At 49.4% G+C, this 27399-nt stretch overlaps 1 protein-coding gene across 1 annotated transcript in view; it reads left to right on the forward strand.

Annotated features, from left to right (window-relative positions):
• The first annotated feature begins 385 nt into the window (after nt 1–385).
• SLC1A7 (solute carrier family 1 member 7) overlaps nt 386–27399 on the forward strand; it is a 51933-nt gene continuing 24919 nt past the window's right edge. The window contains exons 1-3 of the mRNA XM_070786525.1: nt 386–520; nt 8749–8828; nt 25842–26057. Of these exons, the coding sequence (XP_070642626.1) occupies nt 386–520; nt 8749–8828; nt 25842–26057 (431 nt within the window). The remainder of the gene's footprint in view (nt 521–8748; nt 8829–25841; nt 26058–27399) is intronic.

Here is a 27399-nt window from a genome sequence, read left to right on the forward strand (position 1 = left end):
TATTGTCTTGCCTTCAGTTCTTTCTGGAATGAAGCGGAGGTAAAAATCAAACCAACCAAACATTCCTCTGGTTTCTCCCACCAGCTCCCGGTCCTCTCCCCTCTTTAAGAGGAGCGCTTGGCTTTGAGGTCTGAACCCCCAACCACGTGGCCTGCTCTAATTTCCCAGGCTCTAATCTGCTCCTAGCTCCTAATGATGCAGCTGGTAATAGGATTGTGGCTTCCCTCTGGGGCAGCCATGCAGGCCATGGCTGTGGGGCTGGCGACTGGCGCTTAGCAACCCCAACCACCTGCCTGCTGAGGAGCCAGAGCCAGGACCCTGTGACCGGGCTGGCCTCCCGTGCATGGAATGGTGCTGTGCCCCGGGCCAGCAGGCTGGGCTTGCCATGGTGCTGGGTGCCATCCTGGCACGTGGGAGGGATGTGTGCAAGCGGAATGGACTGCTCATCCTGTCTGTGCTCTCTGTCACCGTGGGCTGCCTCCTTGGCTTCTTCCTGAGGACCCGGCGCCTCTCACCCCAGGTCAGCCACGTGGGGCATCATGGGTCCCCATCTCAGAGGGCTGGGTGGGCCTGAGGGATCTGGGGGTCACGTCCCCACTCCATGGCTCCCGGGTGACATGACAGTGGGTGAGTCACTTTTCTTCTCAGGGCCCAGTTTTCTCATCTGTAAAGTGGAGTGTGATATGCATTGCAGGACAAGCGTGTGAGAGGAAGTGGCTACACACTGGCATCTCCAGGTGAATGAGAGGCAAGGGTGCCTTGTGAGAGTGCCCACAGGCTAAGAGCTGTGGGGGAGGCAAGAACAGAGTCTGTTGTTCAGTCACCAAGTCGTGTCTGACTCTTTGTGACCCCTTGGACTGCAGCACACCAGGCTTCCCTGTCCCTCACCATCTCCTGGAGTTTGCCCAAGTTCATGTCCGCTGAATCGGTCCATGCAGAATGGAGTCTCTGAGTGTGTGAAGCAGAGAACACCTCCTAAAGCAGTTCATGGGCATTCTAGGCAGAGTGGTGAGACAGAGGGGCGTGGAAGATTTATGAGCGGGGAGCGGAGCAAACTATTCACAGCAGCTGGAATGGACACTGTGAGGCTGGGGCTGGAGCACAAAGGCCATCAGGCTTCTGGATCCCATCATCCAGCGTCAACATGGAGCAACCTCGAGGAGCTCTGAGCAGGGCAGTGACATGGTCAGCCCTGAGCTAGGAGACATCCCCTTGGGGTAGTGGTAGAACTGGCAGGGGGCAATGAGGGGATAAGAGTGGGGATGGACGGAGCAGATATGAGAACTGCTTCCCAAAGAAGAAGCTCCAGGATGTGGTTGCTGATTGAATGTGGGGCTGGGGGGCAGGAAGATAAGGTAGGCCCTCAGGGCTCTGGCCTGTGTAACAGCAAGGGTGATGACGACTTGCTTGAGGAAGGGCCCTTTTCTCAGTTAGCACCCAGCTCCTGTGGAAGAGGGGGGGACTCTCATGGTGCTGAAGGAAAAACCATCATGATGCTGTTAAAATGGTATGGGGGACTTTATTCAGCACTATTGTGGTAGGTGTCAAGACCATGGCAGTAGGGGAGAATGCTCAGGCGCAACTCCAAATACAACAACGGCAGCTGGGGATTTACAGCTGACGAGCACAGCACAGAACAGATAATTATTAAGAAGAGACGTCAAGGGTAGGGTAAGGGGATTCTTGCTAAACCCACTAACAAGATGCTTGCTGAAGGCAGAGTTGGGGGCTTCTCACTAAATTGACTTAGCAGGATTTTTGCTACAAATAGGTGAAGCAGGATGAAGAAAAGGCCCAAGGATGAGGCTCCATTGAAAAGAGGACTCAGAATAACCTGTCTAAGGTTTGGTCAAGGAGAGAGTTTTTGTCAATGGGTTTCTGGAAGATTCCCTAACTCATAGAATTCCTCTCTCTGCAGTTCAGTGATATCTAATATGATCTCTACAACTGGGGCTCAAGGCATCAGATTTCATCATCCAGGAGAAGGAAAACACCCCTCTCTGGGAATCGAGCCCACTATTATGACAGTGACACTGTTAAACTGCTATCAGTTATTTAGGGAGAAGCATGGACTCTGGAGGCAGAGGAACTCTGAACTTGGACTCTACTATTAATGGCTGTGTGGCTGTAGGCTAAATCCCATCTCCTTTTTGAAACTCAGTTTCCTTATCTGCAAAATGGAGGGGGTGGGACTATATGTCTGCTAGAATTGCTGGGGGAGAAGGCAATGGCACCCCACTCCAGGACTCTTGCCTGGAAAATCCCATGGACGGAGGAGCCTGGTGGGCTGCCGTCTATGGTGTCGCACAGAGTCGGACATGACTGAAGCGACTTAGCAGCAGCAGAATTGCTGGGAGGGGTAAACAGGGAGTCATCAGTGAGCAGATGCAGTGGGTGCTTAGTGAGCATTACTTCACTCCTCCTTCCCTTACTTACGAGTCCAGGTCCTACCAAGAACCACCTCATATATCCCGAATCTGATAGAAATTCTTCCAGACCTGCTTACATCTGAAATTACACTCTCCTCCCACACTCACCCCAGGCTCATCCCTCCACTGGAGCCCAGCCACTGGCAGTCTTGCTTCAGAATCATTTGTAAAGAATCTATTTCTCCCATCAAACTTTGACTTGTTGACTATCACATGGGCTTTCTTGATCCAAAATGCGAGCCTAGCTAAGAGTCACAGAGAGAACACTCAACTAATTGCTAAATTAAACTGGCAATGGCACAATCCGCAAGCCACTTTAATTTTCTTCAGCAACTAAAATATATCTCTTGCAGGAAGATTATTTTGTGAAAACAAATTGGAATGCCTATTATTAAAAGCCAGACTCAGCTGGGGCCTCCTTTGCCAAAGCTGCCTTCCCCATCTGTTTGGAAATGCAAATGTGTTCCGGTCTGGATTAACCTGCCAGATAAACTGAAGGAAGGATGTGGAGTCTTAGAACAATTATTTTGCAGGAATTGGCTTTCTCAGCATCTTACTTTGAAATCCAGGAATTGTTTGTTTGATCTCTGCCTGTGACTCAGAAACCAAACCCTTCTTATTTTGTAAGCTTATGCAACAAGGCAAAAATCATAAACAATACGCAAAAGGATAGAATGTCCTATTTGTGAAAAGAACTTACAAAATCACAAGATTTATCTTTGGAAATGGGTATCTTGTTTAAAAATATAGATCATTTTGAGAGTTCCAGTTAAACCATGGTGAATTTGTAATTGTACCCATTTTTCTTTCCTTTCTGGGATACCACTAAAACTGTAGCAATGGGACTGTTTAAAGATATAAGCTCCCCAAAACAAAGATGATACAAAAGGAGACACTGAAAAAAGAAGTTGAGGAATTATAATACATTAGATGAGAAGTGGATGGAGCTGAATGCTCTCATTTAGTAGAGCACAGAAAGCTGAACTCTTGTGTCTGTAGAAGCAGATACCACTTGAGCTTGTCTTGGAAAACTCCAGAAGGGCTCAGGACTTGAAAACACAGGGTGCTGCAAGAGGCAAGGGTCAGGCATGCTGCTGAGATCGGGGATGCTGGCTAGGATTTTGTAATGGAGCAGTTAAACCCCTAGGTCCCTTCCAGTTCATGTAATCAGGGGATTCCTCATCTATTGTCTTCATCCCCCTGCTTGACACAAGGAATCAGAGAAGCTTGACTAAGAGATGTTAGGCCCACCTGTAAGTGTTGGGAGAGGGGAGGTGATGAGGCGCATGCTTCAAGAGAATTAGTGAACGAACATCTGCATCTCGAGCATGGGCTCCACCTATGACTGCTGTCAGCTGGGCTTAGGCACAGCCACACCTCCACCTAGCCAGAAGTAGAAAGGGACTTCTCAGTGAAGCCTCAGAGGAAAGACCTCCAAATTCTGCTATGAAGGAGAATCCTCCCCCTAGTGAAAACACCATATCCTCACCCATCAGTCTTCCTTGAGGAGCCTTCAGTTGACAAGTTCCACTCATTCATACAGAAGTTTAGTGCTTCACACTTACACATAAGCAGAAGGTGAACTCAAACCTGCTAATGTGGAAGATAGCGAGACCAAGCAAGTAGCACTGAGGGTCTCTAATAAAGCATGGGCAATGCTGGGAGTAGAAGAACATTTTCTAATCTTTTCTTAAGTTCTTCAGGTATATGAGAGAAGATCTAGTGACTATAAAACAGAACAGCATGCAAAAGGAAGGAATAATTCAATAATAAGAAAGAGATTTTGGAAATTAAAAGTAGATGAGCCACGATAAAATTGTCAATAGCTGAGATAAAGCTGCAGAAATCTCCCAGAAAGTAAAACAAAAAGAGATGAAAATAGAAAAAGAATATATAAGAAAATGAGAATGTCCAACATTCAACTTACTAATAAAAGTTTTAAAGAGAGCTAACAGAAAAAAGTGGAGAGAAAAATTTCACAAAGAAAACAAGACTATTTCTCAGAAGTGAAAGGTATAAGCACAGTACTATGAATTTTTTTAAAAAGAAGAGAAGCTCATCCCATGGTCTATTACCATGAAAATTACCAAAAAAGCTAGAGATAAATAAACGATCCTAAAATGGTTCTGAGAGAATGAAACAGGTCTAATGTAAAGAATGGGCTTCTTAGGTGGAGTTAGTAGTAAAGAACTCGCCTGCCAATGCAGTGGGCATAAGAGACATGGGTTTGATCCCTGGGTCGGGAAGATCTCAAGGAGGAGGGCATGGCAACCCACTCCACTATTCTTGCCTGGAGAATCCCATGGACAGAGGAGCCTGGTGGGCTACAGTTCATAGGGTCACACAAAGTCAGACACGACTGAAGCAACTTAGCACACACACACCTACGGTGTAAAGAATAGGAAGTAAGAATGGCTTCAAACATCTTAAGTGATGCTGGGATCTAGAAGACAAAAAGGAAATGCCTTTGAAATTTGGCGGGGAAATTCTTTCAAGCCAGGAATCTTATATAAAGCCAATCTATTATCAGAGGTAAGGGTACAATGGAGGCATTTTTACTATGTAAGGGGCTTCCCAGGTGGCGCTAGTGGTAAAGAACCCCCCTGCCAATGCAGGAGACATAGGAGACGTGCGTTTGATCCCTGGCTTGGGAAAATCCCCTAGAGAAGGAAATGGCAACCCACTCCTATTCTTGCCTGGGAAGCCCCATGGATAGAGGAGCCTGGCAGGCTACAGTCCATGGGGTCACAAAGAGATGGACATGACTTAGCAACTAAACGACTATGTAAGACTCAGAAGCTTCTCTCCCATTTGCCCTTACTGAGGAATCTACCAAAGGAGATGCTCCAGCAAAACAAGGAGGCAAACCAAGAAGACAAGGGATCCAGGAAAGAAGGGGTCCTAGACAGGACGAAGTCCCAAAGAAGAGACCCATGACAACCACTGCCCTAGACAGCAGTCTATGCAGCCCGGAAAAAGACGATGGAGAGCTTTTGGACTGAGATCCCAGGAGCCTAAAAAGGGACCCACGTGTTTGAGGATATAGGAAATACTATTGTTAGGCATTTTAAAAGAGATGTTAAAGCATTTTGAAGAAACTAATGAATGGTTCACAGAAAACAAGGAAAATGAAAAATCAGTCAGTTATTAATTTTAGGAAATAGATGATGATTATACAAAAAGGAGCCATGGTTGGTTCAACAGTGAGCAATATGTTGTGATCAAAATTTTTAAATCTTGGCAATTAGTTTAACCAAAAAATGATATAATGGTGAAATGATAGGAGGGAAAAGGGAGTAGGAACTAAGCCCTCATCTGTCATGGCAGGGAAGTTAATAGATGTCAAAAAGATATATCTGGAAATAGCATTATAACCATATTATTTACAAATAACAATACTAAAGGAGAAACGGCTAGAGCAGTTGAGGATGGTCACTCCTGGGAAGTGGGGGTTGAGGATAAAGGTGCACGAGGAACAGCTGTTTTTCATCATATTGTGGTGTGTTTCTTCAGTTGTGATCCCATTGACTGTAGACTGCCAGGCTCCTCTGTCCATTGGGATTCTCCAGGTAAGAGTACTGGAGTGAGTAGCCGTGCCCTCTTCTGGAGGATCTTCCAGACCTGGAGATCAAACCTGAGTATCTTACGTCTCATTATAGTGCTATCTAAAGTAAAGAATATATCAGAGATGGGAATACCAAACTACTTTACCTCCTGAGAAACCTGAGAAACAAGCAGCAACAGAACCGGACATGGAACAACAGACTGGCTCAAAATTGGGAAAGGAGTACATCAAGGCTGTATGTTGTCACCCTGCTTATTTAACTTACATGCAGAGTACACTGTGTGAATGCTGGGCTGGATGAAGCACAAGCTGGAATCCAGACTGCAGGGAGAAATATCAATAACCTCAGATATGCAGATGACACCACCCGAATGGCAGAAAGTAAAGAGGAACTAAAGAGCCTCTTGATGAAGGCGAAAGAGGAGAGTGAAAAAGCTGCCTTAAAACTCAACATTCAAAAAACAAAGATCATGGCACATGATCCCATCACTTCATTGCAAATAGATGGGAAAACAATGGAAAGAGTGACAGACTTTATCTCCCTGGACTCTAAAATCACTGCAGATGGTGACTGTAGCCATGAAATTAAAAGATGCTTGCTGCTTGGAAGAAAAGCTATGACCAGCCTAGACAGCTTGTTAAAAAGCAAAGACTTTAGTTTGCCAACAAAAGTTCATCTAGTCAAAGCTATGGTTTTTCAAGTAGTCATGTATGGATGTGCGAGTTAGCTATGGTTTTTCCAGTAGTCATGTATGGATGTGCGAGTTGGACCATAAAGAAGGCTGAGCACCAAATAACTGATGCTTTTGAACTGTGGTGTTAGACAGTTCCCTAGACTTACTTGGGCTGCAAGGAGATCCAACCAGTCCATCCTAATGGAGATCAGTCCTGGGTGTTCATTGGAAGGACTGATGTTGAAGCTGAAACTCCAATACTTTGGCCACCTGATGCAAAGAACTGACTCATTAGAAAAGACCCTGATGCTGGGAAAGATTGAAGGTAGGAGGAGAGGCAGGTAACAGAAGATGAGATGGTTGGGTGGCATCACTGACACAATGGACTTGAGTTTGAGCAAGCTCAGGGAGATGGAGAAGGACAGAGAAGCCTGGCATGCTGCAGTCCATGGTGCTGCAAAGATTTGGACATGACTGAGCAACTGAACAACAATATACATGGATTAAAATTAATTCAAAAGACAAAGTCTTTTGTTTTGGGGTCTTTTTTGATTTTGGGTGTTTTGGAAATGGTAGTGGAAGGGGACTGGGAGGCCCTATTTCTGTCCTGCACTGTTGCTAACTCACTCTGTGGGCAAATCACCTCCCTCTCCTGGCTCAGCTTCCTCATCTATAAAATGAGTCAGCGGCTGGACTAGAAGATCTTTAAAACCCCTTCTCAGCACCAACATTCTATAATTTGGGGCTTTTCAAAGTATCAGACCAGTAACCAAAGCTATGTTTGGCTTTGGGTTTACAAAAAAATATTTATAAGTACAAAACTTTAAGTCATATGGTGTTTGTTTGAAAGTCTTGTACTGGCCTCACCCACAAGCTTACCCTCTGAGGAAAGTGGACTCAAACTAGCATTGCCAGAAATAACAAAATTGAATTAAATTAAATTTAAAAAGAACACATCCAGTTAAATTCGAATTTCAGATAAACAACGAATAAAGGAATTCCCTGGTGGTCCAGTGGTTAAGACTCTGTGTTTCTAGTGCTGGGGGCACGGGTTTGATCCCTGGTTGGGGAAATAAGAACCCGCAAGCTGTGTGGCTGGGGCCAAACAAACAAACAAAAGCAAAAAATCACCTACAAATAATTTTTGGTATAAGTAAAGAACAAATATTTGTTGTTTATCTGAAATTCAAACTTAACTGGCCCTCAGGGAACCTTCCTCTTCAGTTATCATGTTCCAGTTATGTGACCAGTTACTCTGGAGACAGCAGATTGGGCAAGGACCTGGTGCTCTAATCCAAGGGCCCCCAGATAGGGGGAAACCAGCAGGTTATGAGGAAGCTGGTTCTAAGAACTGTGCCCAGGAAGGGCTCTTTAATACAGAGAGTGGGGTCTCACCAACCAATCTGATTCTCTTTCTTTCAGCATTTTAAATGTGAGCCCTCCTTCAAAGGGCTGGTAAGCATTCATGAAAGTGTGGGGTGAGGGGACCCAGGACAGAAGGGAAACTGACTCAAGAATGCTGTGGTCTGTTCATGAGTCAGTGTTCTCATAAAGTAGACCAACAACTTCTCTGGTGCAGAAACTGTGCCTCATTCACTCTTGAGTGCCCAGTATGAAGTCTGGCACAGTATGGGCTGAATGAATGTGTGAACAGTATGCAACCCTGCCCCCTTGGCACATATCATCATTTCAAACAGATTTGTAGCAAGGCTAGGAGTGTACAGAGTTGGGGGAGAGAGATGATTTAATGTGATTACTAACCCTTTTCTCATTCAGGCTCTCTGCCAAGTGCTCTATGTGCATCCTCTCATTTAAGCCTCCCAGTGGCCCTGTGAAATGGTTATGACCCTCATGTTACAGATGAGAAAAACTCAGAGAGTGCTTGAGGCCACAAAGCTACTTACAGGGGGTCAAGATTCGAACCCAAGTCTGTTTGGCTCCAGAGCCCGTGTTTTCTCCATGGACTCTGCTGTCCACGTGTTAGACGGGAGAATATGGGTGAAATGGTGCTCTGAAGATTGTAAAATAACTGTGAAGTCCATATCGTCTGCTCTAACCCCAGCTCCCGCTGTGTTTTCAGGAAATTAGTTACTTCCAGTTCCCGGGAGAGCTCCTGATGAGGATGCTCAAGATGCTGATCCTCCCACTGGTTGTCTCCAGGTGAGGGGCGGGTGTTCCGCTGGGACGGCCGGGTGGGGTTTCCGGGAGAGGCTTCCGTGCAGATTCCGTCTGGGCCCTGCTCCTGCGGCGGGTGTCTGGACTGCAGGCTCTGGATGTCGTGGTTGTCGGATGCTTATGGGAAGTAGGTTGTGGAACGGGCTGCTGGAGTCTGGTGCCATTCAGTGGCACCCGTTGTTTCAATCCCTTTCAGTGGACACTGTATTGACCTGAGCAAGTGATTTGGAGTCCTAGAAATTGACCTGACCCCAGGGTAGCTCAGGGTCAGCGAGTTCAGGCCCTGTTCCCAAGGAGAGGCTCTCGGTGGTGAATGCAGCGAGGCGTGGGGGAAAGGTGACCTTGGAGATGATCACAAGATGATATCCTGGCTCAGCTGTGTGCTGTACTGGCTGTGGAAACTCGGGCAGGTTGTCAGACTCCTCCGAGCCTCAGTTTCCTCATCTGTAAAATAAGAATAAAAACACCTACTCCAAAAGGTTGCTGTGAGGACCATTGGAGGCTGTCTATTTGCTAAACATTCAAGCACTGAGCACAGGCTTGGAGGGCAGACAGGTGGGAGATGAAGCTGGAGGATGGGTTCTTGATCATGAAAGGCCTTGAATGCCAAGTTAAAGCATTCAGTCTTTACCCATTAGGGTGAGGGCCAGTGCAAATCCTAACACAGATGTGCTGGTGAGTTTGACCAAGGCCCTGGTCCTCTCTAGGTCTTGGAATTTTCAGCTGTATAATGAGTTGGTGGCTCCAGATGGTGTCCAAGAGCCCTTTAGTCTGAGACCATGGGTTTAGAAGCCTCACCTCCTCGGACTTGTGTGCAGGGAGGGAAGTGGACAAGCCTCTGAATCCTGGATTCAGGTGGCTCCAGGATGTAGGGGGCTCTGTCCCCCTGGGCAGGGTCATTAGCCTTCTCAGCCTCCCTATTGCTGAGGAGGGAGCCAGCTCCTCCTCCTTGCCCCTCTAGGGTGGCGGAGATAATGGTCCCCCATTATCTAAAGGCCAGCTAATGGTGTTTTCTGCTGCCTGTAGGAGGCCTTGCCAAGCTCAGCTCAGCTTCCTGCAGGCAGCATTTGGGTCTCTCAGGAAACCTTCAAGGCTCTGCTAAAAGGCCACTCCCCTCCAGAAGCCTTCCCTGACCCCTCAACCCTCTTCAGTGGCTGCCTCCTCTTCATGTGTCTTTTGAGTCATTCGCTGAGTCAGGGAATCTGTCAAGGTCACCGGTAGCCTCCCTATTGCTACATTCAAAGGACACTCTGAGTTCTTGCTCTGCATGACCTGTTCACATTTCACACACTTGATACAATGGTTGGTCACTCCTTCCCTCTCAAAACACTCCTCCCTATGACTTTACTCCCTCTAGCTTTGGCTGCTCTCTGCCTTTTTGTCCCACTTTCATCCCCCTCTAATCAACCTCTGAATGTTGCAATTTCTCAGGCCTTTTCTCATCTGTCCTCATGGCTTTAACATACCACCTATAAGTCCAGCTTATAGATCTCCCTCCCCGACCTCGCTTCTGAGAATTACTTAAACTACCTACCTGACACTGTGTGTGTGTGTGTGTGTGTGTGTGTGCTCAGTCATGTCCGACTCTTTGAGACCCCATGAACTGTAGCCCACCAGGTTTCTCTGTCCATGGAATTTCCCAGGCAAGAATATTGAAGCAGGTTGCCATTTCCCGCTCCAGGGAATCTTCCTGACCCAGGGATCAAATCCACGTCTCCTGCATTTCCTGTATTGACAAGCAGATTCTTTACCACTGCGCCACCTGGGACATTGCCACTTGATATTTCATGAGGATTTCAATTTAGCGTAATCAACATGAGATTTTACCCTGTAAACCCATCCCTTTTCCTGTTTTCTGCTTGTCAGTAAGCAGCAACTCCACCTACCCAGTTATTCAAGCCTCTGTATTTATTTTCTTCCCCACCCCAGCTCATCCATCAGCGACTCCAGCTGATTCTTCCCCACAACTAGAACCCATCATCATCCCCACCACAGGTGCAGACTCCACTGTGACATCACTGGTCTCCAGGCTTGGGTTTTTGTTCCCCTCCCATCTGTTCTCCACCTGGTGTCCAGAACGGTCTCATGGAAAGCCCATCCGGCATGCCATTCATTCACCTAAAACCCTTCAATGGCTCCCATGGCATTTAGTATAAACTTCAGATCCTTAACCTAACTAGGAGGCCCTTCAGGGTCCTCCCAGCCTGTGCTCCACCTCGTCTCGTGCCTCACTCACTCCAGCATCCTGGCCTCTTAGTTCTGTAAGCAAACCAAACCCTCCGCGTCTCAGGGTCTCCACACATCTCAGGGCCTCCCTTCTGCCTGGAGCCTGCTTCCCCAGCACTTTCCATGTCTTCCCCTTCCTCTTCCTTTAGATCTCGACTTCCATGTCCCCGCCTTAGAAAGGCCCTCCCCACCCATCCTCCTTCACTACCTCCTTCACTACCACCTTCACTCTCCCCCATCATGCTCTCTTCCTTTTCTTGCTTAGCACTTACTATGTATTATTATTCATATGTATTTCATTGTTAACTTGTTTGTCTTCCACTGGACTATACTTTCTGTGAAGGCAGAGGCAATATTCTGTTGAGGTTCCACCCAGGAACTTGTCAAATGCCTGGTGCGCTATAAGTGCTTATTAATACTTGCTGAGTGGATTAATGAGTTCAACAATTGTGCTTTCTGGCATGTGGCCCTGTACTGAGTGCTGTAGATGCAGAGATGAATGAGGTTCTGTTCACTAGGAGCTCACAGGCTGTGAGGGGGACCGATGAGGAAATAGACAATTACACGACAGCCAAATAAACATGCTGCCGGAGGAACACAGGACTCTGTTTTTTTGTTTCCTTTTCCCCAGTTGTATAGTAATATTAAGGCACCCCACTCCAGTACTCTTGCCTGGAAAATCCCGTGGACGGAGGAGCCTGGAAGGCTGCAGTCCATGGGGTCGCTGAGGGTCGAACATGACTGAGCGACTTCACTTTCACTTTTCACTTTCATGCATTGGAGAAGGAAATGGCAACCCACTCCAGTGTTCTTGCCTGGAGAATCCCAGGGACGGGGGAGCCTGGTGGGCTGCCGTCTATGGGGTCGCACAGAGTCGGACACGACTGAAGCGACTTAGCAGCAGCAATAGCATCACCCTTTGCTGTTGACCTTACTCACTGCCAGGGTGTGGCCTCTTACTCATAACAGAAACACTTCAAATGAAGTGGCCCTTGCATGGGCCCTGGAGTCAGGCAGATCTGCCTGGGTTCACATCCTGGCTCTGCCATTTCCTAACTGTGTGACTTTGGGCAAGTTATTTAACTTAAAAAAATCCTGAAGTCAGAGTCAAAGTCCTGGGTCCTAGCCCAGCTTCTGCCACAAATCACCATGTGATCTTGAGGCAGGCAGGTTTACCTGGGCCTCAGTTTACCCAGGCTACCTAGTGATTTCAGGCCCATCCAGCTCTCTGAGTCCCGGCTCTCAAAGGCTCTCACGCCACCAGACTCAAGCGCTTGCTCTTGGCTGAAAGTGGAATGTGGTATTAACTTGAGAAAAGCCAGTGCGTGCTTATGTTTCATGTGTTTATATTGTACAGTTTGGGCTGGTCCAGAGCAACCATGACACTGAAAAATGAAAGTGCTTTAAAACTTTCCTATTAAGAGAGAATTAAGCTTTCTTGGGAGAAAATGACACAGTTCTGAGCCCCTAACTGCTCCATCCCTGAGCCTGTCTTCCTTTAGCTTCAACTGGTCTGTAATCCATCTGTCCATCCATCACCCACGGTTCCCTGAGCTCTTGATCTCAGCCAGCCCAGGGCCAGGCATTTCTGTCCTCAAGGAGCAGCCACCCCGCTTTGGGGATTGTCACTCAGGACAGAGCAAAATCACCAAAGTTGCCTTGAAAATTTAACTGTCAGGCCTCATCCCCGGCTTGCTGAACCAGAACTGCCAAAGGGCCCAAAAAGGTTTGTTTTGAAAGTTCCACAAGTGTTCTAATGGTTTGAAAAGAAACCCTGATGACTTGGGATCAGAACTTCTGGCTGAATAGCTAAAGAGCCTGGCTTGAGGGCTGTTCTTCGGTTCCCGGGCCTCCAAGCTGTACCCCCAGGAGACAGAGGCTTCCTGACGTGTAAATTGCTCCAGGGCAGTGCAAGGATACACATCAAGGCACATTTGCTTCAATTCTAGTAATCTGCAAGTTGGAGTCCCAAAGCCTGGCACCCATTCCCCTCTTCCTGGAGAATCTGCCTCCCTTGCCTATACCAAGCCCCTGGCCTCAGGCTGGTCCCCTTGTTAGATTCCAAGCATGCCACATACCACCTCTGCTCAGGCTGCTCCCCTCCCACCAATGCCCTCTTCACCTCTTAATTAAGTCCCCCTCTATGTACACAAGGGCATGGATCACTAGGGGTCACCTTGGAGTGTATCCACCTGTTTTCTGTCTGCATACCTCCCTTCTCTCTACCCCTTCAAGACCAGCCAGAAATCCTAGGCTCCTTGTCTTTAAAAGTCATCTCCACTCACGCCCTGTTCCTGGAGTGGGGTTGGGTGGAGGTGCTGCCCAGCTTCTGGTCCTAGTGGCTCATCAAGGAATTTCTTCTGAAAACGGACAACCTCCTTACCATAAAAAGGATCCTGAAGAATATGAATTTGTCTTTCTCTCAGGGACATCACAGGGTCTGGTACATTGTATGTGCCTAAGAAATGCTTTTTAAATGAACAAAGAGCAGTGGAAGGAAGTTGAGGCAGAATTCAGGCAAGGTTTATGACCAACATTTGAACTGACCCTTGGACAATGATTCGGAGTTATCTTTTTAAAATGGTTTGCACTTTTAAAAGTTACATAAGCAAATTACAAACACTGTGGATAACAACAAAAAATCGTATCATTCCACATCCCTAATTCTGCCCCTATTCTTTTTCCTGAGAATGTTTGTTCTTGTCTTTCTTAATAGTGAATTCACCAGGCCCAGAGTGTGGTCCTTGGCTTACTGATTCAGAAACTCAACCTCATCTGAGCCCCTGAACTGGTCATGCCTGTCCTCTGATACCTGCAAGAAGCAACCAAATAAACCAAATGTCAATTTGTTCATCCACAGGGATAAATACAATTGCTAAGGAGGACAAATGCACACAGCCTCTGGCCAGAGCATTTCTCCCTATAGGCTCATCACTTGAGGACCTCACTGGTTAAATGTTTGCTGGCAGGACAATTATTTAACGGTATAACCAGCATGTGTCTAGGTTTGCCATTTTTAGTCTTCAGGGCCCAGGTGGTGGAATTCCATCCTACATGCATTTAAATTTAGTGAATTCAATTACATGTGGTATGAAAAAGAGAGAAAATAATTTAAAGGAGACAAATGGCTTCCCCCATTCAATGAGCTGGGTGCCTGTACCGTGGGGGAGCTGGGTCCGCTTCACTCTAAGCCAGTCTCAGTTCCCACGTGTCTTGTAGAGTGAGCATCTCCCCACATGGCTGCGGTGATTCTAGGCCATGAAGAGAGGATTGTATGGTTTCTTTTTCACATCATGGCCTCCAAGTGAATTCTGTCTGCTTCAGCTGGTGATCACCTGAAGAAACAACAACCTAAAACTGGGAGGAAAACTGTCTTGAATGAAAGTATATACCTCTGGAACTTTTTGAACAATTTAAGGGATCTTCAAGGGCAAATTTAATTATGAATGGTTTTTGCTTTATGTACTGACTTGAGGACTGAATATGCACAAGCAAGAAGCCCATTTTCTTCCTTTTGAGGCCTGCACCCATTGGCCAAGATCAGCTTATAAGTGTTAGTAGGTAAAAAGAGAACTGAAATATCTGATCTTGCCACTAGCCCTGTTGCTCTGGTTCCTTCCACATAGTGTTACTGTTGAGCACAGGTCCTGCATGGATTGGTTCAAGCCTAAACATGGCCCTTTGCAGGTACATGTACCTGCTCAAGCCACAGGGATACTCAGTTCTGGCTCCTGGGTCATACCAGAGAGTTCAATCATGGTTCTTCGAAACAACTTCAGTCATGCTCTGAGATTAGCTCACTGCAGTTGAGCCCTCAGTCCATTCTCCCCCGTGGTGAGTTAGCCCTGGAGGTCTTTAGTACTGACAGACCTTGGTCATGGGTGCCCTAGTAAACCCTGATTCTAACTTCAAATTGCAAGAAGCAGGGGTTGGGGTCTTAGTCTCTTTTTTCTCGGAAGGCCCCTGAGACTTGTGCAAATTAGTGCCCCTTTCCGTAACTTGGCAGATCTTAAGGTCTCAAGGAGGGGCACTTCCCTCAGACTGCAAGTCTCTCCCTTCCCCCGCACAACGTGTGCCTTCTTGCCTTACAATTGCCACTTGAAAAATTCTTCTAAAAACGAACTCAACTGCAAGGAACACAGAAGCCTCAGACAAAATTCAGAAAGCTCTGCCTCATGTTACACTGGCATAGGAACTAGTAGTCTGATGGTTAGGACCTGCCATGGCACTGTACTTGGACAGTGCTAAGGACCCTACCACTCTCTGCTGTCTTCTCTGTGCTCCACTGCTGACTGATTCCATGCTAATTACACCTTCTTTCATTAGAAAAGTCAAGCCTTGGAGCCTTCCTTTCCCATGTTCTCCCTGTAATATCACTTGTTGCTACCCTGATCCCTTTCGCTTTACATTTATTATTTAACCCAGTTTACATTTATGGTTTAACCCAAAGAATACTGGCAACTTTCTGTTCCTTTATGTTCTTGGAAGATACCTCACTGCTGTGCTGTGCTTAGTCACTCCATCATGTTGGACTCTTTGCAACCCCATGGACTATAGCCTGCCAGGCTCCTCTGTCCATGGGGATTCTCCAGGCAAGAACACTGGAGTGGGTTGCCATGCCCTCCTTCAGGGGATCTTTCCAACCCAGGGATCAAACCCGGTTCTCCTGTATTGCAGGCAGATTCTTCACTGTCTGAGCCATGAAGGAAGCCCTCAGATTTACCCCAACATCTGTTATTTACCACACTCTTCACTTCGACCATAAAATAGACACAATGCTATCTGCAAACTTACAAAGAAGTTCCCAGCAGGTGCTATGGGGAAGGGGGACCATTTTGGCCCCAATGAGGTTAGACTTTGCTTCTAATGTTGGGAGGTCATCTAAGCCTTGTTTTCACACATCCCCAGACAAGAGTGATGCAAGGAACCTGGGGTGGGTCAAATCAGCATCTGGATCCAGCTAGGGCCTCCAAATCTCCACTTGTTTTTTTGCCAAACTCTCCTCTCCTCTCATTCTTCAACGTCTTAAACCAGGCATCATTCAAGGAAAACTGAATCCATGTGTTTGTGACTCACTGATGCTGGACATGGCAGAATGTTTTGTTAGCTCCACATCGTAGCAGAGAAATCCACGGGTGTTTGGGTTAGTATGTGAATGTGTGCTGTAGGTCTTTACACACGTGTATTGTGTGAGTGTATGTGTGCACATGTATATGTATTGCTTTTCTATTGTAAGAATTTTAGACTGATTTTTCTCAGAATGAGGAAGTCTTGTTTGGCCAAAGAAACTCAACCCTCCCTTCTCCCCCTTCCTGAGGAACTCTAGTTTGGCAGACAACTCCCAAACACCCACGTTCTAACTTACTGGAGATGGTCCTGGGCCAAGCCGCCATTGAAGTCTGGCTTGAGAGCCAGTCTGCAGGGGGCAGTCCCAGGGTAGACAGTCAGTGGGAGGGAGGCAGGAGGAATGGGCAGCCTGCACTTCTGAACTCTGCCTCACAAGCCATGGGGCAACTGTTCTTAGCAGAGCTCTGTTGACCTCTCTGATGGGAGCCCTGGGATCACTCTTTGGCCCTCTTGCCCAGTCAGCTGATCACCTTACTCATCAGGAGGGGAAACAAAGCCCAGCTGTGGGCTACGGGTGGGGTCAGACCATCAGCTTGATGACTCCAAAAAACTTCCAGATTTTATCACCCATCGCAGACTCCCAGGCTCTTTCCCCCTTCCAGTTAGAGAACTCCTACCTATCCTTCAAGGATCTTTTCAGCAGCCACCTCCTATGGGAACACTAGCCTGATTCCCAGGCTGGGCTAGATCCCTGGTCTGGCCTGCATGTCGACCCTGCAGGTCTCTCCACCCACCTGAGGACCACAAACCCTCCTCCTTCCTTTTTAGGAGCCCACGGCACGCAGAGCAAGTGTTCAACATGGGGCATTCTGGGGACCTATGTGAGTCTGGGGAGGTGGGTGAGGTCTTGAAAAAGCTCCTGCTACTCTCCTTTGTGGACATCCACTGTATGGGGAGGGAAGTTCAGAGCCTGGGGCAGGTGGGCCCAGCTGGACTAGACACTAGCCGCCCCTCTGGTAGAGGGAGGGGAGGCAGGGGACCTGTGTTCCCATATCCTCTGGGTGGGTGCTTTCTCTCCCTCCTAAACATGGCATGGGGGCGCTGGTCATAACAGTTATGACATTGTCCCAGGAAAGCCGTTCCTAATGGTGGACGTGACTACCTGAGACCATAGAGCTGAGTCACAGTTACCTGTAGGAACATTGGCTCCCTCCCCCTGACATTCTTTGCTTCACGGAAAATAAAGGGATAGGGGACTGGAAACTGGATGGACCCTTACTGCTCTTGGGAATGCAGCCTTCCCAGTGCAAAGTGGTTGAGACTGACATATGGTCAGACATGAGCTCTTGAGGGCTGCAACTGCGGCTCCTCCAAGCTTTTGCTTTTGACCGAGTTCAAGCTTGTTATTTGCGAGTTCCCAATCCATCCCCTTCTTGTGGCTAGGGGCCTGGGAAGAGGAACCTGCAGAAGGCAGGTGGGGACACAGCAACATCCCCTCAGACCCATGTCTGTCTTCTTGCCACCCCTACTCCCCCCTCTCTCACCCTGCCTCCCACACTCGGAGCCCTGAACTTCGTCCACACTTTCCCACCCACCCTGGTCCCATGGAATCTACAGTGGAACCAAAGAGGTTTGGTCTGCGTGGCTCCAGGGGGGCAGGGCTGGGCTCAGTGTAGAAATTCTCCTCCCTGGAGGCAGACGTCATACTAATAAGTATAACTAGCTCACAGTGGAGGTAGTGAGTTCTCTGTCCTCTGAGGTATGCAAACAAAGATGGTAGAGTAGTTCCCACCCTTGGGAAGGGGGTGCTGGAGCCCGAAGACCTAGACCTTAGCCAAGTGGGAGCCTAGGCATCCTGCCTTAGGTCCCAGAAGAAGTTTGGCTTGAGGGTGGGGGTGTGGCCGCAACAGCTGGGAAGTGTAATTCAGTACTAACGTGGCACTTGCTGTCAGCTGCCGGGCCTACGGTCTGCTCAGGGGAAGGAAAAAGACCTGAGTACTTGGTAGGGCTGACGGGACTCCCACGGACCCCCGGATGCCTCCATCTTTTGCCTGTTGGGTGAACTGCCTGCAGCTGCACCCAGGGGCCAGCTTAGTAGAGCTTCCCTGACTAGGTCAGCCGAGGCCAGAGCCCAAGGACTTGGCTCCTTCCTGTCTTTAACTTCCCAGGGCAGGATGTTGTGATTGTGGATGCTGTCATGCTGGTAAACCAAATCTACTCACTAGTTCAAATCTACCTACTCACTATGTGATTTGAGCAAGTTGCTTGCACACCTCCAGTGACTAGGAGCTCACTACTTCTCAAGGAGGTCCCTTCCAGGGCAGGACAGCTGTTTCTAGAAAGTTATTCCTGCAGTTGAGCCGAGCCCTGCTTCCCCATGGCTTTTCCCATAGATCCCAGTGTTTCCCAGGTCTGCTTTGCTGTGCTCCACAGCCCCCGCCCTCTAGGCTGGCATCACTGTCCCCCACCACCTACCCCAGCTGCCCTCTCTGGGGCACACACCTCCCTCCTTTGTCCCTTTTCCTGTGGGTCTCAACGTCCAGGGCAGGTCTGTAGCCTCTTCAGCAAGCCCTCCAGGCTTCTAGCTACAGAGGCTGCCCTTCAGCAGCCTCATTCCCCATTGACTCACCAATCTGGCAGCAAACAAACCCCCCAAATCCCCCTTCCACGTGCTGCTGCTGGGGCTCAGCCCTCCTCCGCCCCAGTGTTTGTGCTCTCTGGGGTGTTGAAGCCAAGTATGGCTCTGCATGTGTCCGTGTTCATCTTCATCATGTCAGTCTAAACTAGCCTGAGTTCTGCTTAGTTCCAACTCTCCCGTCCAGCACATTGGCTGTTCCTCCCAGCTTCCCATCCTCCTCAAATCTGATCCACACACTGTCAGTGCCCTTGGCCAAGCCATTGATAAAAACAACCGGGAAGGAGAGGGCTAAAGGGAGAGCTCCAAAGCACAGCTCCAGAGGCCCTCCCAGGTTCTCAGCACTCAAAAGAGGGCTCTGCCTGTGATAATCATTCTCACCGTTCTCAGGAGACCCTGTGCCAACTACCTCAATGGCCCACGGACACACAGTGCCAGGGGCACTTTGCTAAACCTGGCAAGGGAAACAAGGCTGGTGCTGGTGACTTGTTCTCCAGAACCCACAGTGGGTGCTCATGGTCATCAGAGCTCAGAAGTCACCCCCTATCACAATCTTGTCTAGAATTTCACCCTGGCTTAACACACACACACGCACACACACACACAAACACACACACACACACACCCCAGCAAACCTGCACCCAGGCCAGGCCAGGCCCTGAGCTCTCAGGACCTAGAACTGAACCAGATTCTGCCCTTCCCTAGAGGAGCTCATGGTCTGCTCGGGCAGGTGGCCATGGAACATTTGATGACAGCACAGAGGTATGCTAGTAACTGGAATGTGCTGACTACTTGCTATGTACCAGTCACTATTCTAAACCTAGACTAACCCTCACAGTAAACTATCACTGCCCCCATTTTGGAAAAGGAAAGCAGCCCACTTCAGTATTGTTGCCTGGAAAATTTCATGGACAGAGGAGCCTGGTGGGCTACAGTCCATGGGATCACAGAGTCAGACATGACTGAGTGACTGCTGCTGCTGCTGCTAAGTCACTTTAGTCGTGTTCAACTCTGTGCAACCCTATGGACTGCAGCCCACCAGGCTCCTCCGTCCATGGGATTTTCCAGACAAGAGTACTAGAGTGGGTTGCCATTGCCTTCTCTGGACTGAGTGACTGAGCATATCCCTATTTTATCGTCCAGTGGGAACTGAGGCACACAGAGGCTCTGGAACTTGCCCGAGCCTCCCACACAGTGAGGGCTGTGTGCAGGCAACCAGGAGCTGCCTGGCCTGGTCTGGCGGGCTCAGGAGGCCCTCAGAAGGAGGAGGTACTGACTGGAGACTGGAAAAATGGGTGACAGCAGGAGAGAACCGGAAAAAAAGCAGGGAGGGCAGGGGCAAGGCAGCAGTGTTCCCTCACTATTCACTGCGCCACTCAGCATGTGTTCCTGCCAGCCTGCCCAGTGCCAGAGGTGGTGGTCCCTGGGGATCAGAGGTGAGTGTGCCAGCAGAGTGCCCCAGAACAAACTGGGAAGTACAGGGTGCCCTGGGGAAGTGAATGAGATGGCCATAATCAGGGAAGGCTTTCCAGAGGAAGTGAGCTCTGAGCTGGAAACTGGTTGGGTTGGAGAGGTGTGCGTGGGGTGGGGTAGGGGGTACCAGGCTTAAGGAACAACCAGAGCAAGGGTGGTTCAAGGAGCAGCAGTGAGAATGGGGTGGCCAGAGAGGTACCAGTCAGGAGAAGAATGATTCTAAGGCCTTGGAGGAGTGTGGACAGTTCCTGAGGGCCAAAGGGAGCCACCATGGACTTCTGACAGGGCGGGGCCCCCAGCAGTCGGAGCAGTCTGTCCGCCCTCCACAGTGCAGTGTGCAGGGAGCAGTGGGTACCTCTTCTGGTTATATAGGGTCACGATACTCACCTCAGGGGTATGCATGAGAACAGATGAGGGTTAGCAGCAGCCTTTTTCTCCCTCCTGGAGGAGTCTGGCAACAGCACCTCACTTTCCCTACCCCTGCAAATGCAGCAATTACCAGATTACCAGATTGCAACAGGCTGGGCCCAGGGTCCAGTTAGCTCCCCAATCACATCAATCTCTTGAAACACAATCTCAGGCCCAGCGCGGTGGCCAGATGGCTTAGGAGGGAGTCCCAGACTTTTGGGCTTCCTGAAGCTCTTCCCAGGGCCCTTGAGGATGTGAAGGTTCCCAGGAGCACCCCCATTCTGGGAGTTGGGAAGGCAAGTTTACCTAGTCTTCCCTCACTATAAATCACAGAGCCAGAAGGAATATTTGAAGTCAACCTCATGGAATCTCCCCCTAAGTCTGGAAGCCTTGATACAGCATTCCAACAGGTGGCCACCCAGCCTCCACTTGGATACCTCCAAAGATGGGGGGCTCACTACCACAAATCTGAGGGCAGTGGCCACGGGGCAGGTCTCTGAGACCTGAGAACTCTGAGAGCTGAACTAAAGAGGTATTACATGGACTAAATCACACTAAAATTATGATTAGCCAAAGCTGGAAGGCCTTTTACTTCCATAGGAGTTAAACCAGATCTGTACCATGGGGAGTCACTGTGGGAGAAGGGAAACCCCACAGGGTTGAACCCCAAACCCCTGTCCCAATTTTAACTCTACAGCTGACTAGCTGGGCAGCTTGGTCAATCATCTCCACCCCCTTATTTTTCTTATCTGTAACTTAAACTATGCAGCCCAATAAGGCAGTCCCTAGTCATAAGTGACTGCTAAACCTTTGAAATGTGGCTAAGTGCAACAGAAAAACTGAACTTCTTGTTTTTAATTGATTTAAATTAAAAATTTAAAACCAGAAGTAGTTTTTCTAAGCTTTTTCTATTGATTACACATTGAAATGATAATATTTTGGATATACTAGATTAAAATATTAAAGTTAATTCCACCAAAAATGAACATCACCTGTTTCTTTTGACTTTTTTTTTTTTTTTAACTGTGACTACTAAAAAATTTAACATTACAGAGTGGTTCACCTTTCATCCCATCAGGCAACACTCACACAGGAGATTAAGGATCCAGTGAGGTAGACATTCAGGTGTTTGGGGACAGTTAAGGTCCAGACAAATTATGGTCTCTCTGGCTGCTGGTACTTGAGGTTGTGTTTTTCATCGCACAAGCAAGACATGCTCATTCTAGAAATAATAGAAAATGTGGAAAAACAATAAAAACAGAACAGAAATTGCCCATAATCCCACCACCCAAAGACAGCTACTGGTAAATTTTCTCCTTTTTTTCCCTATGCATGACCATGTGACCTAACACTCTGTGAAGACCACCCCACCCCAGCCTGTAGGTTCTCAGAAAGGCCACTTTAATGGCTTGGCCTCAAAGTCTACACCTCAAGGAGCCCCCTCCAGCTGAACGGCAGGACCTTGAACTTCCTTTCCTGTGACTGTGAGTCCCAGGAGTGGCCGCTGTCTGGTGTGAAATCCAGGCCTCCCGCACTCAGCTCCTGTTCTCCTTGGCCTCTGCCGTCACTTGTGGTCACCCCAGTACTGCTGGCACCAGCCTGGGGAGGAGAGGCGAGGGTCTGCTCTGATTCACTGTCAGCCTGGGGAGGGGAGGCGAGGGTCTGCTCTGTCATATTGTCAGCAGTTCACAGCTGCTCCCACCTCTCTTCAGCCAGTAGGGAAAGCTTTTCCATGCTAGGCGCTGGGAGAGCGACTCCAGAGCGGAATCACTTGGGTCCCGGGTGAAGGAATTCTTCCCATTTTATCCATTAGCTCTCTCCTCTCCAGAGCCCCCGTGTCAGGGGTCCCCCCCTCTGGCTGTATCTAGAACTGGCACTCTCTTTCTTACCACATCTGGTCTGTTCCTGAGAGGGCACTAACCCCGAGTGAGACTTCTTCTTCCTCGGTGTGACCTACTGAGGGACCCTTGATTCTTTCTGGGATCTGATTTTCACCTACACCCCTCTCCTGCACAATCCCTCAAGCACATCTATGTTTATCTGGACCACAGAAGCTCCAGGGCACCCTGTAGAAAGGTAAAGTATCTCATACTTTGTTTTCCCCACTTGACATTAAATAGGAACATGTTTCCAATGAAACCATCACTTCCAATGGCTTCATAGAACCCTATTGCATGGATAGGTTGTAACTTTTAATCTAATCTGCCTCAGTGATTTAAGATGGCTCCATGTTTTTGCTCTTGGAGAAGGCAATGGCACCCCACTCCAGTACTCTTGCCTGGAAGATCCCATGGACGGAGGAGCCTGGTAGGCTGCAGTCCATGGGGTCACTAAGAGTCAGACACGACTGAGCGACTTCACTTTCATTTTCACTTTCATGCATGGGAGAAGGAAAAGGCAACCCACTCCAGTGTTCTTGTCTGGAGAATCCCAGGGATGGGGAAGCCTGGTGGGCTGCCGTCTATGGGGTCGCACAGAGTCGGACACAACTGAAGCGACTTAGCAGCAGCAGCAGCAGCAGTGCATGTCCACTCTCTGCCATGCCCTGTGCCCACAGACAGAAATCAGAATCAGTCCCTCAAGCAGCTCCCACTCTGGCAGGGGGGTGGGGAACAAGACAGACCTGGACACTTGAGACAGAAGTGGACTCAAGGACATGATGCTTGCATCAGTACCACAAGGGAGGGGACAAGGACATGCTGTCTTCATTTGGAGGAGGGAGGGATCACTTCCAGCTAGGAGAAATAAGGAAGAGCTACCTGGAGGAGAGGGCACTGAAAGATGAAGATTTGGAGATGGGGGCAGAGGTGTCAGGCAGTGGGACACCAGAAGCCAACAGGGAGGTCGAGAGGCTGGAAAGTGTGGGGACACTGTGGTGCTTAATGTGGTCAGAGCTCAGGTCATATTTTCGGTTGGGTGACATGCGGGGCAGAAGAGATGGACTAAGCTCAGGCGTGGGAGTGGCCTTGAGCGCCAGCCCAAGAAGAACACAGAGGAGGGCAGGGTTTAACAACAGATCTAGTAGGATTTGCTGGAAGTCTGAAAAGGGAAAGCTAAACATTCCTTAGGTCTGAGAACATGAAAGTAAACAAAGTGTATAGGGAATAGTATTTGTAAGAGCAAGAACCTGCTGCTGCTGCTGCTAAGTCGCTTCAGTCGTGTCCGACTCTGTGCGACCCCAGAGATGGCAGCCCACCAGGCTCCCCGTCCCTGGGAATCTCCAGGCAAGAACACTGGAGTGGGTTGCCATTGCCTTTTCCAATGCATGAAAGTGAAAAGTGAAAGTGAAGTCACTCAGCCGTGTCCAACTCTTAGCAACCCCATGGATTGAAGCCTACCAGGCTCCTCCGTCCATGGGATCTTCCAGGCAAGAGTACTGGAGTGGGTTGCCATTGCCCTTCTCCGAGGACATACACTAAAGGACTAAATAACTACATGGGTGAAAGAGGACAGGCCTGGAGCTAGGGACTGAGTTCTGGTCCAGCCAGCCACTAGTGTCCTGGCTCAGGGCCAGGGCTTCCCTATGGCCTGCAGCAGTTGGACTTGGCTCTGGGGGAGTCTGTTACGATCAGAGGCCCATTTGGCCCTGGGCTGATGTGCTGGCCCTCGTCTGCGGATAATCTCTCTCATGGATAATGTTGCAGGGCAGCCCCTCATTTCTCCATTCAATCTCATTACCAGCCCTTCAGGATTTACATTTAAGACCCACCCTAAGCCCATCACTAACATATGGTATCTTGGCAGACAGACATGAATGGAGATTGTAAATATTGACTCATTCATTCATTCACTCCTTTACTCAGCAGACTACACTCTAGCAGTTCTGGAGTGTGGGTTCTGGCTCCACAGGCCCAGCATTGAATCGGACCCAGGCTCAGCCCTGGAGGCGCTTTCAGTAAATAGTCGACAGTTTAGTGAGGTGGGACTGGGACAGCACAGGGATAGTGGGATCCCGGCAAAGGGGTCTTACCCCTGTCTGATGGTCAGGGAAGGCTTCCCTGAGGAGGAGACCTTTAAACTGTGTATTAAAAGAGGAGCGGGCCTTTGCTACAGCGAAGAGCAGGGTGCTCACAGGCAGCGGTTACAGCCTGCAGTGGGGGAGAGGCTTTCTGTGCTACATGCCTCCTGCAGTCTAATGATAAGAGGAGGTGGATGGGAAGGGATTATCTGCTCTTGTTTACATGATTAAAAACAGACAAATACTTCCTTTATCTGAAAGAATGAAAGGGCTTTGGGGAAAAATCCTTTTGGCAGCAAAGCAAAGTGCAAGCATCTCCTTAACTGACCTCACCTGCTCCCCCCACACCCTCAACCCCCTCACCCACACCCCCAACCTCCCCTCGCCCCCCTCCTCCGCCCCAACAGCCATGAGAAGAATAGCTCCAGGATTGACCTGCTCTGGTGGGTGGCAGGCAGAGGTGGGGAGGAGCCAAGAGGAATGAGACCCACAAGACCCTTCTCACAACATCCCACATGGAGAATCTGGGCCAGGGCGCTAACCCAAGCCGGCCACAGGGTGGCACCTCTCAGGGAAAATCTAACCGTGCTCCATTTTATAGATGCAGCTCCTGACGTCCAAAGATGGACGCCTGGGTCACAGAGCCAGATCACCAACTCCCAGCCCATGGCTCTAACTCACTCCCTCATTCAGCCTCAGTCATGAGTTCATTCAAAAGCCTGCACTAACCACCTGCCTGGGGCAGCACCGAAAATTCATGCTGGGCACGAAGGAAACACAGAGAAGTCAGACCTGCCCCTCTGCTCACATGTCCTCAATCTGATGAGAGAGACAGACAGTGACAACCAGGGTCATGAGAGAGGAGCCCAGGGGTTGTGGGGACTCTCCCCAACGGGGTCCTAACTCGGGGAGAGGTGGCACTGAGCCTGGTCTCATCTTCTGGGTAGGAGTTGGGCAACTGAAGGGAGCTGCTAAGAGCACAGAAAACAAAAGAAAGAGCATGTGGGAAAGTCTAGAAGCGTGAATGGGCTTGGCTGATGACACTGGGCAAGGGGAAAGAGCAGAGGGAGGCTCGATGGAGCCAGGGGATTAGGGGTGGGAGGATCCCCATGCCGGCTCATTCCCAGGAGCTCTGCGAGGGTGCGGGGCAGAGCAAGGAGGGGGTGAGAGTGGGTGCGCCTGAGTGCTTGGCCTGCCCACCCACAGACGCTGACACCCACCGCTCTCCCAGCTTGATGTCCGGCCTCGCCTCCCTGGATGCCAAGACCTCCAGCCGCCTGGGCATCCTCACCGTGGCATACTACCTGTGGACCACCTTCGTGGCGGTCATCGTGGGCATCATCATGGTCTCCATCATCCATCCGGGTGGCGCAGCCCAGAAGGAGACGACTGAGCAGAGCGGGAAGCCCATCATGAGCTCAGCCGACCCCCTGCTGGACCTCATTCGGTAACCCCCGCGGCCAGCACCCTGCTTGGGAATGCCACACCCGATGGGGCTGCTGACTCCACAGACCCAGCCCTGCCTGTCGCCCAAGGAGTGGGAGAGGGGGTGGGGACGGGTGCTCAGGGTCTTCTATTGATCACTCATGATCACAAAGGGTCAGCCACAGAGGCTACACTCTGCCCCCTCCACCCCATGCTCCCTGCAGGCTCACACTGAACTGTCCATCCCCATCAGGACGGGATGAGCAGGTGGGCAAAGGGGATGCAGTAAGGACATTTCTCAGGAAGGCAACAGCTGCACAAAAGTCCTGAGCTGGGCATAGTGTTGTAGGGAGAAGTCATGGGCCATTCCGGGTCCTGAGGTGTAAAGGGGGAAGTGGACAGTCATTATTGGAGGAGTCGGTTGGGGCCAGACCATGAAAAGCATTGGGAACCAGACCAAAAATCGCATTTTATCCTAAAGGCCACAGGAAATGGGTTTTAGACATAGGAGTGCCATGATCCAATTCAGAAGGCTTACTCTGCCCTCCAGAGTGCTGGTGGATAGGATTGGGGGCTCACGGCCAGAGAGGAAGGCAGAGGAAGGGACGGGGCCAGGGTGGTAGCCACGGGCCTGGGGGAAGAAGGAAGACTGAAGGCCACGCAGGAGGTAAAATCAGCAGGAGATGGTGAGATGGGGGGAGAAGTGGAGGGGGTGGGGCTGCTGATTTTAAGGGCATGAAGGTGTCTGGCCTGGGCACCTGAGTGGACAGCAGCGTGGTCACCAGGCCAGAGGACAGAGTGGAGCAGGTGTGGATCTCCTGGTGGTTGGCTGCTGGATCTGAATCCTGTGGGGAGTCTGAGCCAGAGATGGACATTGGGAGAACAGCAGATAGAGGCCTTAAAAAGACCCTGATGGCAAAGGGGTCTCCCAGGACAGTGTGGGTACGAACAACAGGGCTAGGACCGAGCCCGGGGAAGCACCACATTGGAAACAGTTTATTGGGCTCAACAGGGTGTCCCATTAAACTTGCTCTGTGGGCTTCTTCTGGTCCCTCTCATTTTCTTGCCAATTTCAGATATAAGAAAACCAGTCCAGAACTTGCCTGGAGGTCCAGTGGTTAAGACTCCCGACTGCCAATGCAGGGGGCAGAGTTTCCAGTCCTGGTTGGGAAAATAAGATCCCATGTGACACACTACACAACCAAAAAAAAAAAAAACCTAGTAAGAAATCCAGTCCAACCTAACAGTAAAACTCCAAACTCATTCCATTTAAAACAGATCCTGTCCTAGCCTTTTGCTGATTCAGACGTGGAAATTGGAGTGTGGAAGAAAGTCATAGCAGGTTTTTCCTTCTTTCTTGCTCC

This window comes from Bos indicus, chromosome 3, assembly GCF_029378745.1.
Source record: "Bos indicus isolate NIAB-ARS_2022 breed Sahiwal x Tharparkar chromosome 3, NIAB-ARS_B.indTharparkar_mat_pri_1.0, whole genome shotgun sequence".
Classification (NCBI taxonomy): domain Eukaryota; kingdom Metazoa; phylum Chordata; class Mammalia; order Artiodactyla; family Bovidae; genus Bos; species Bos indicus.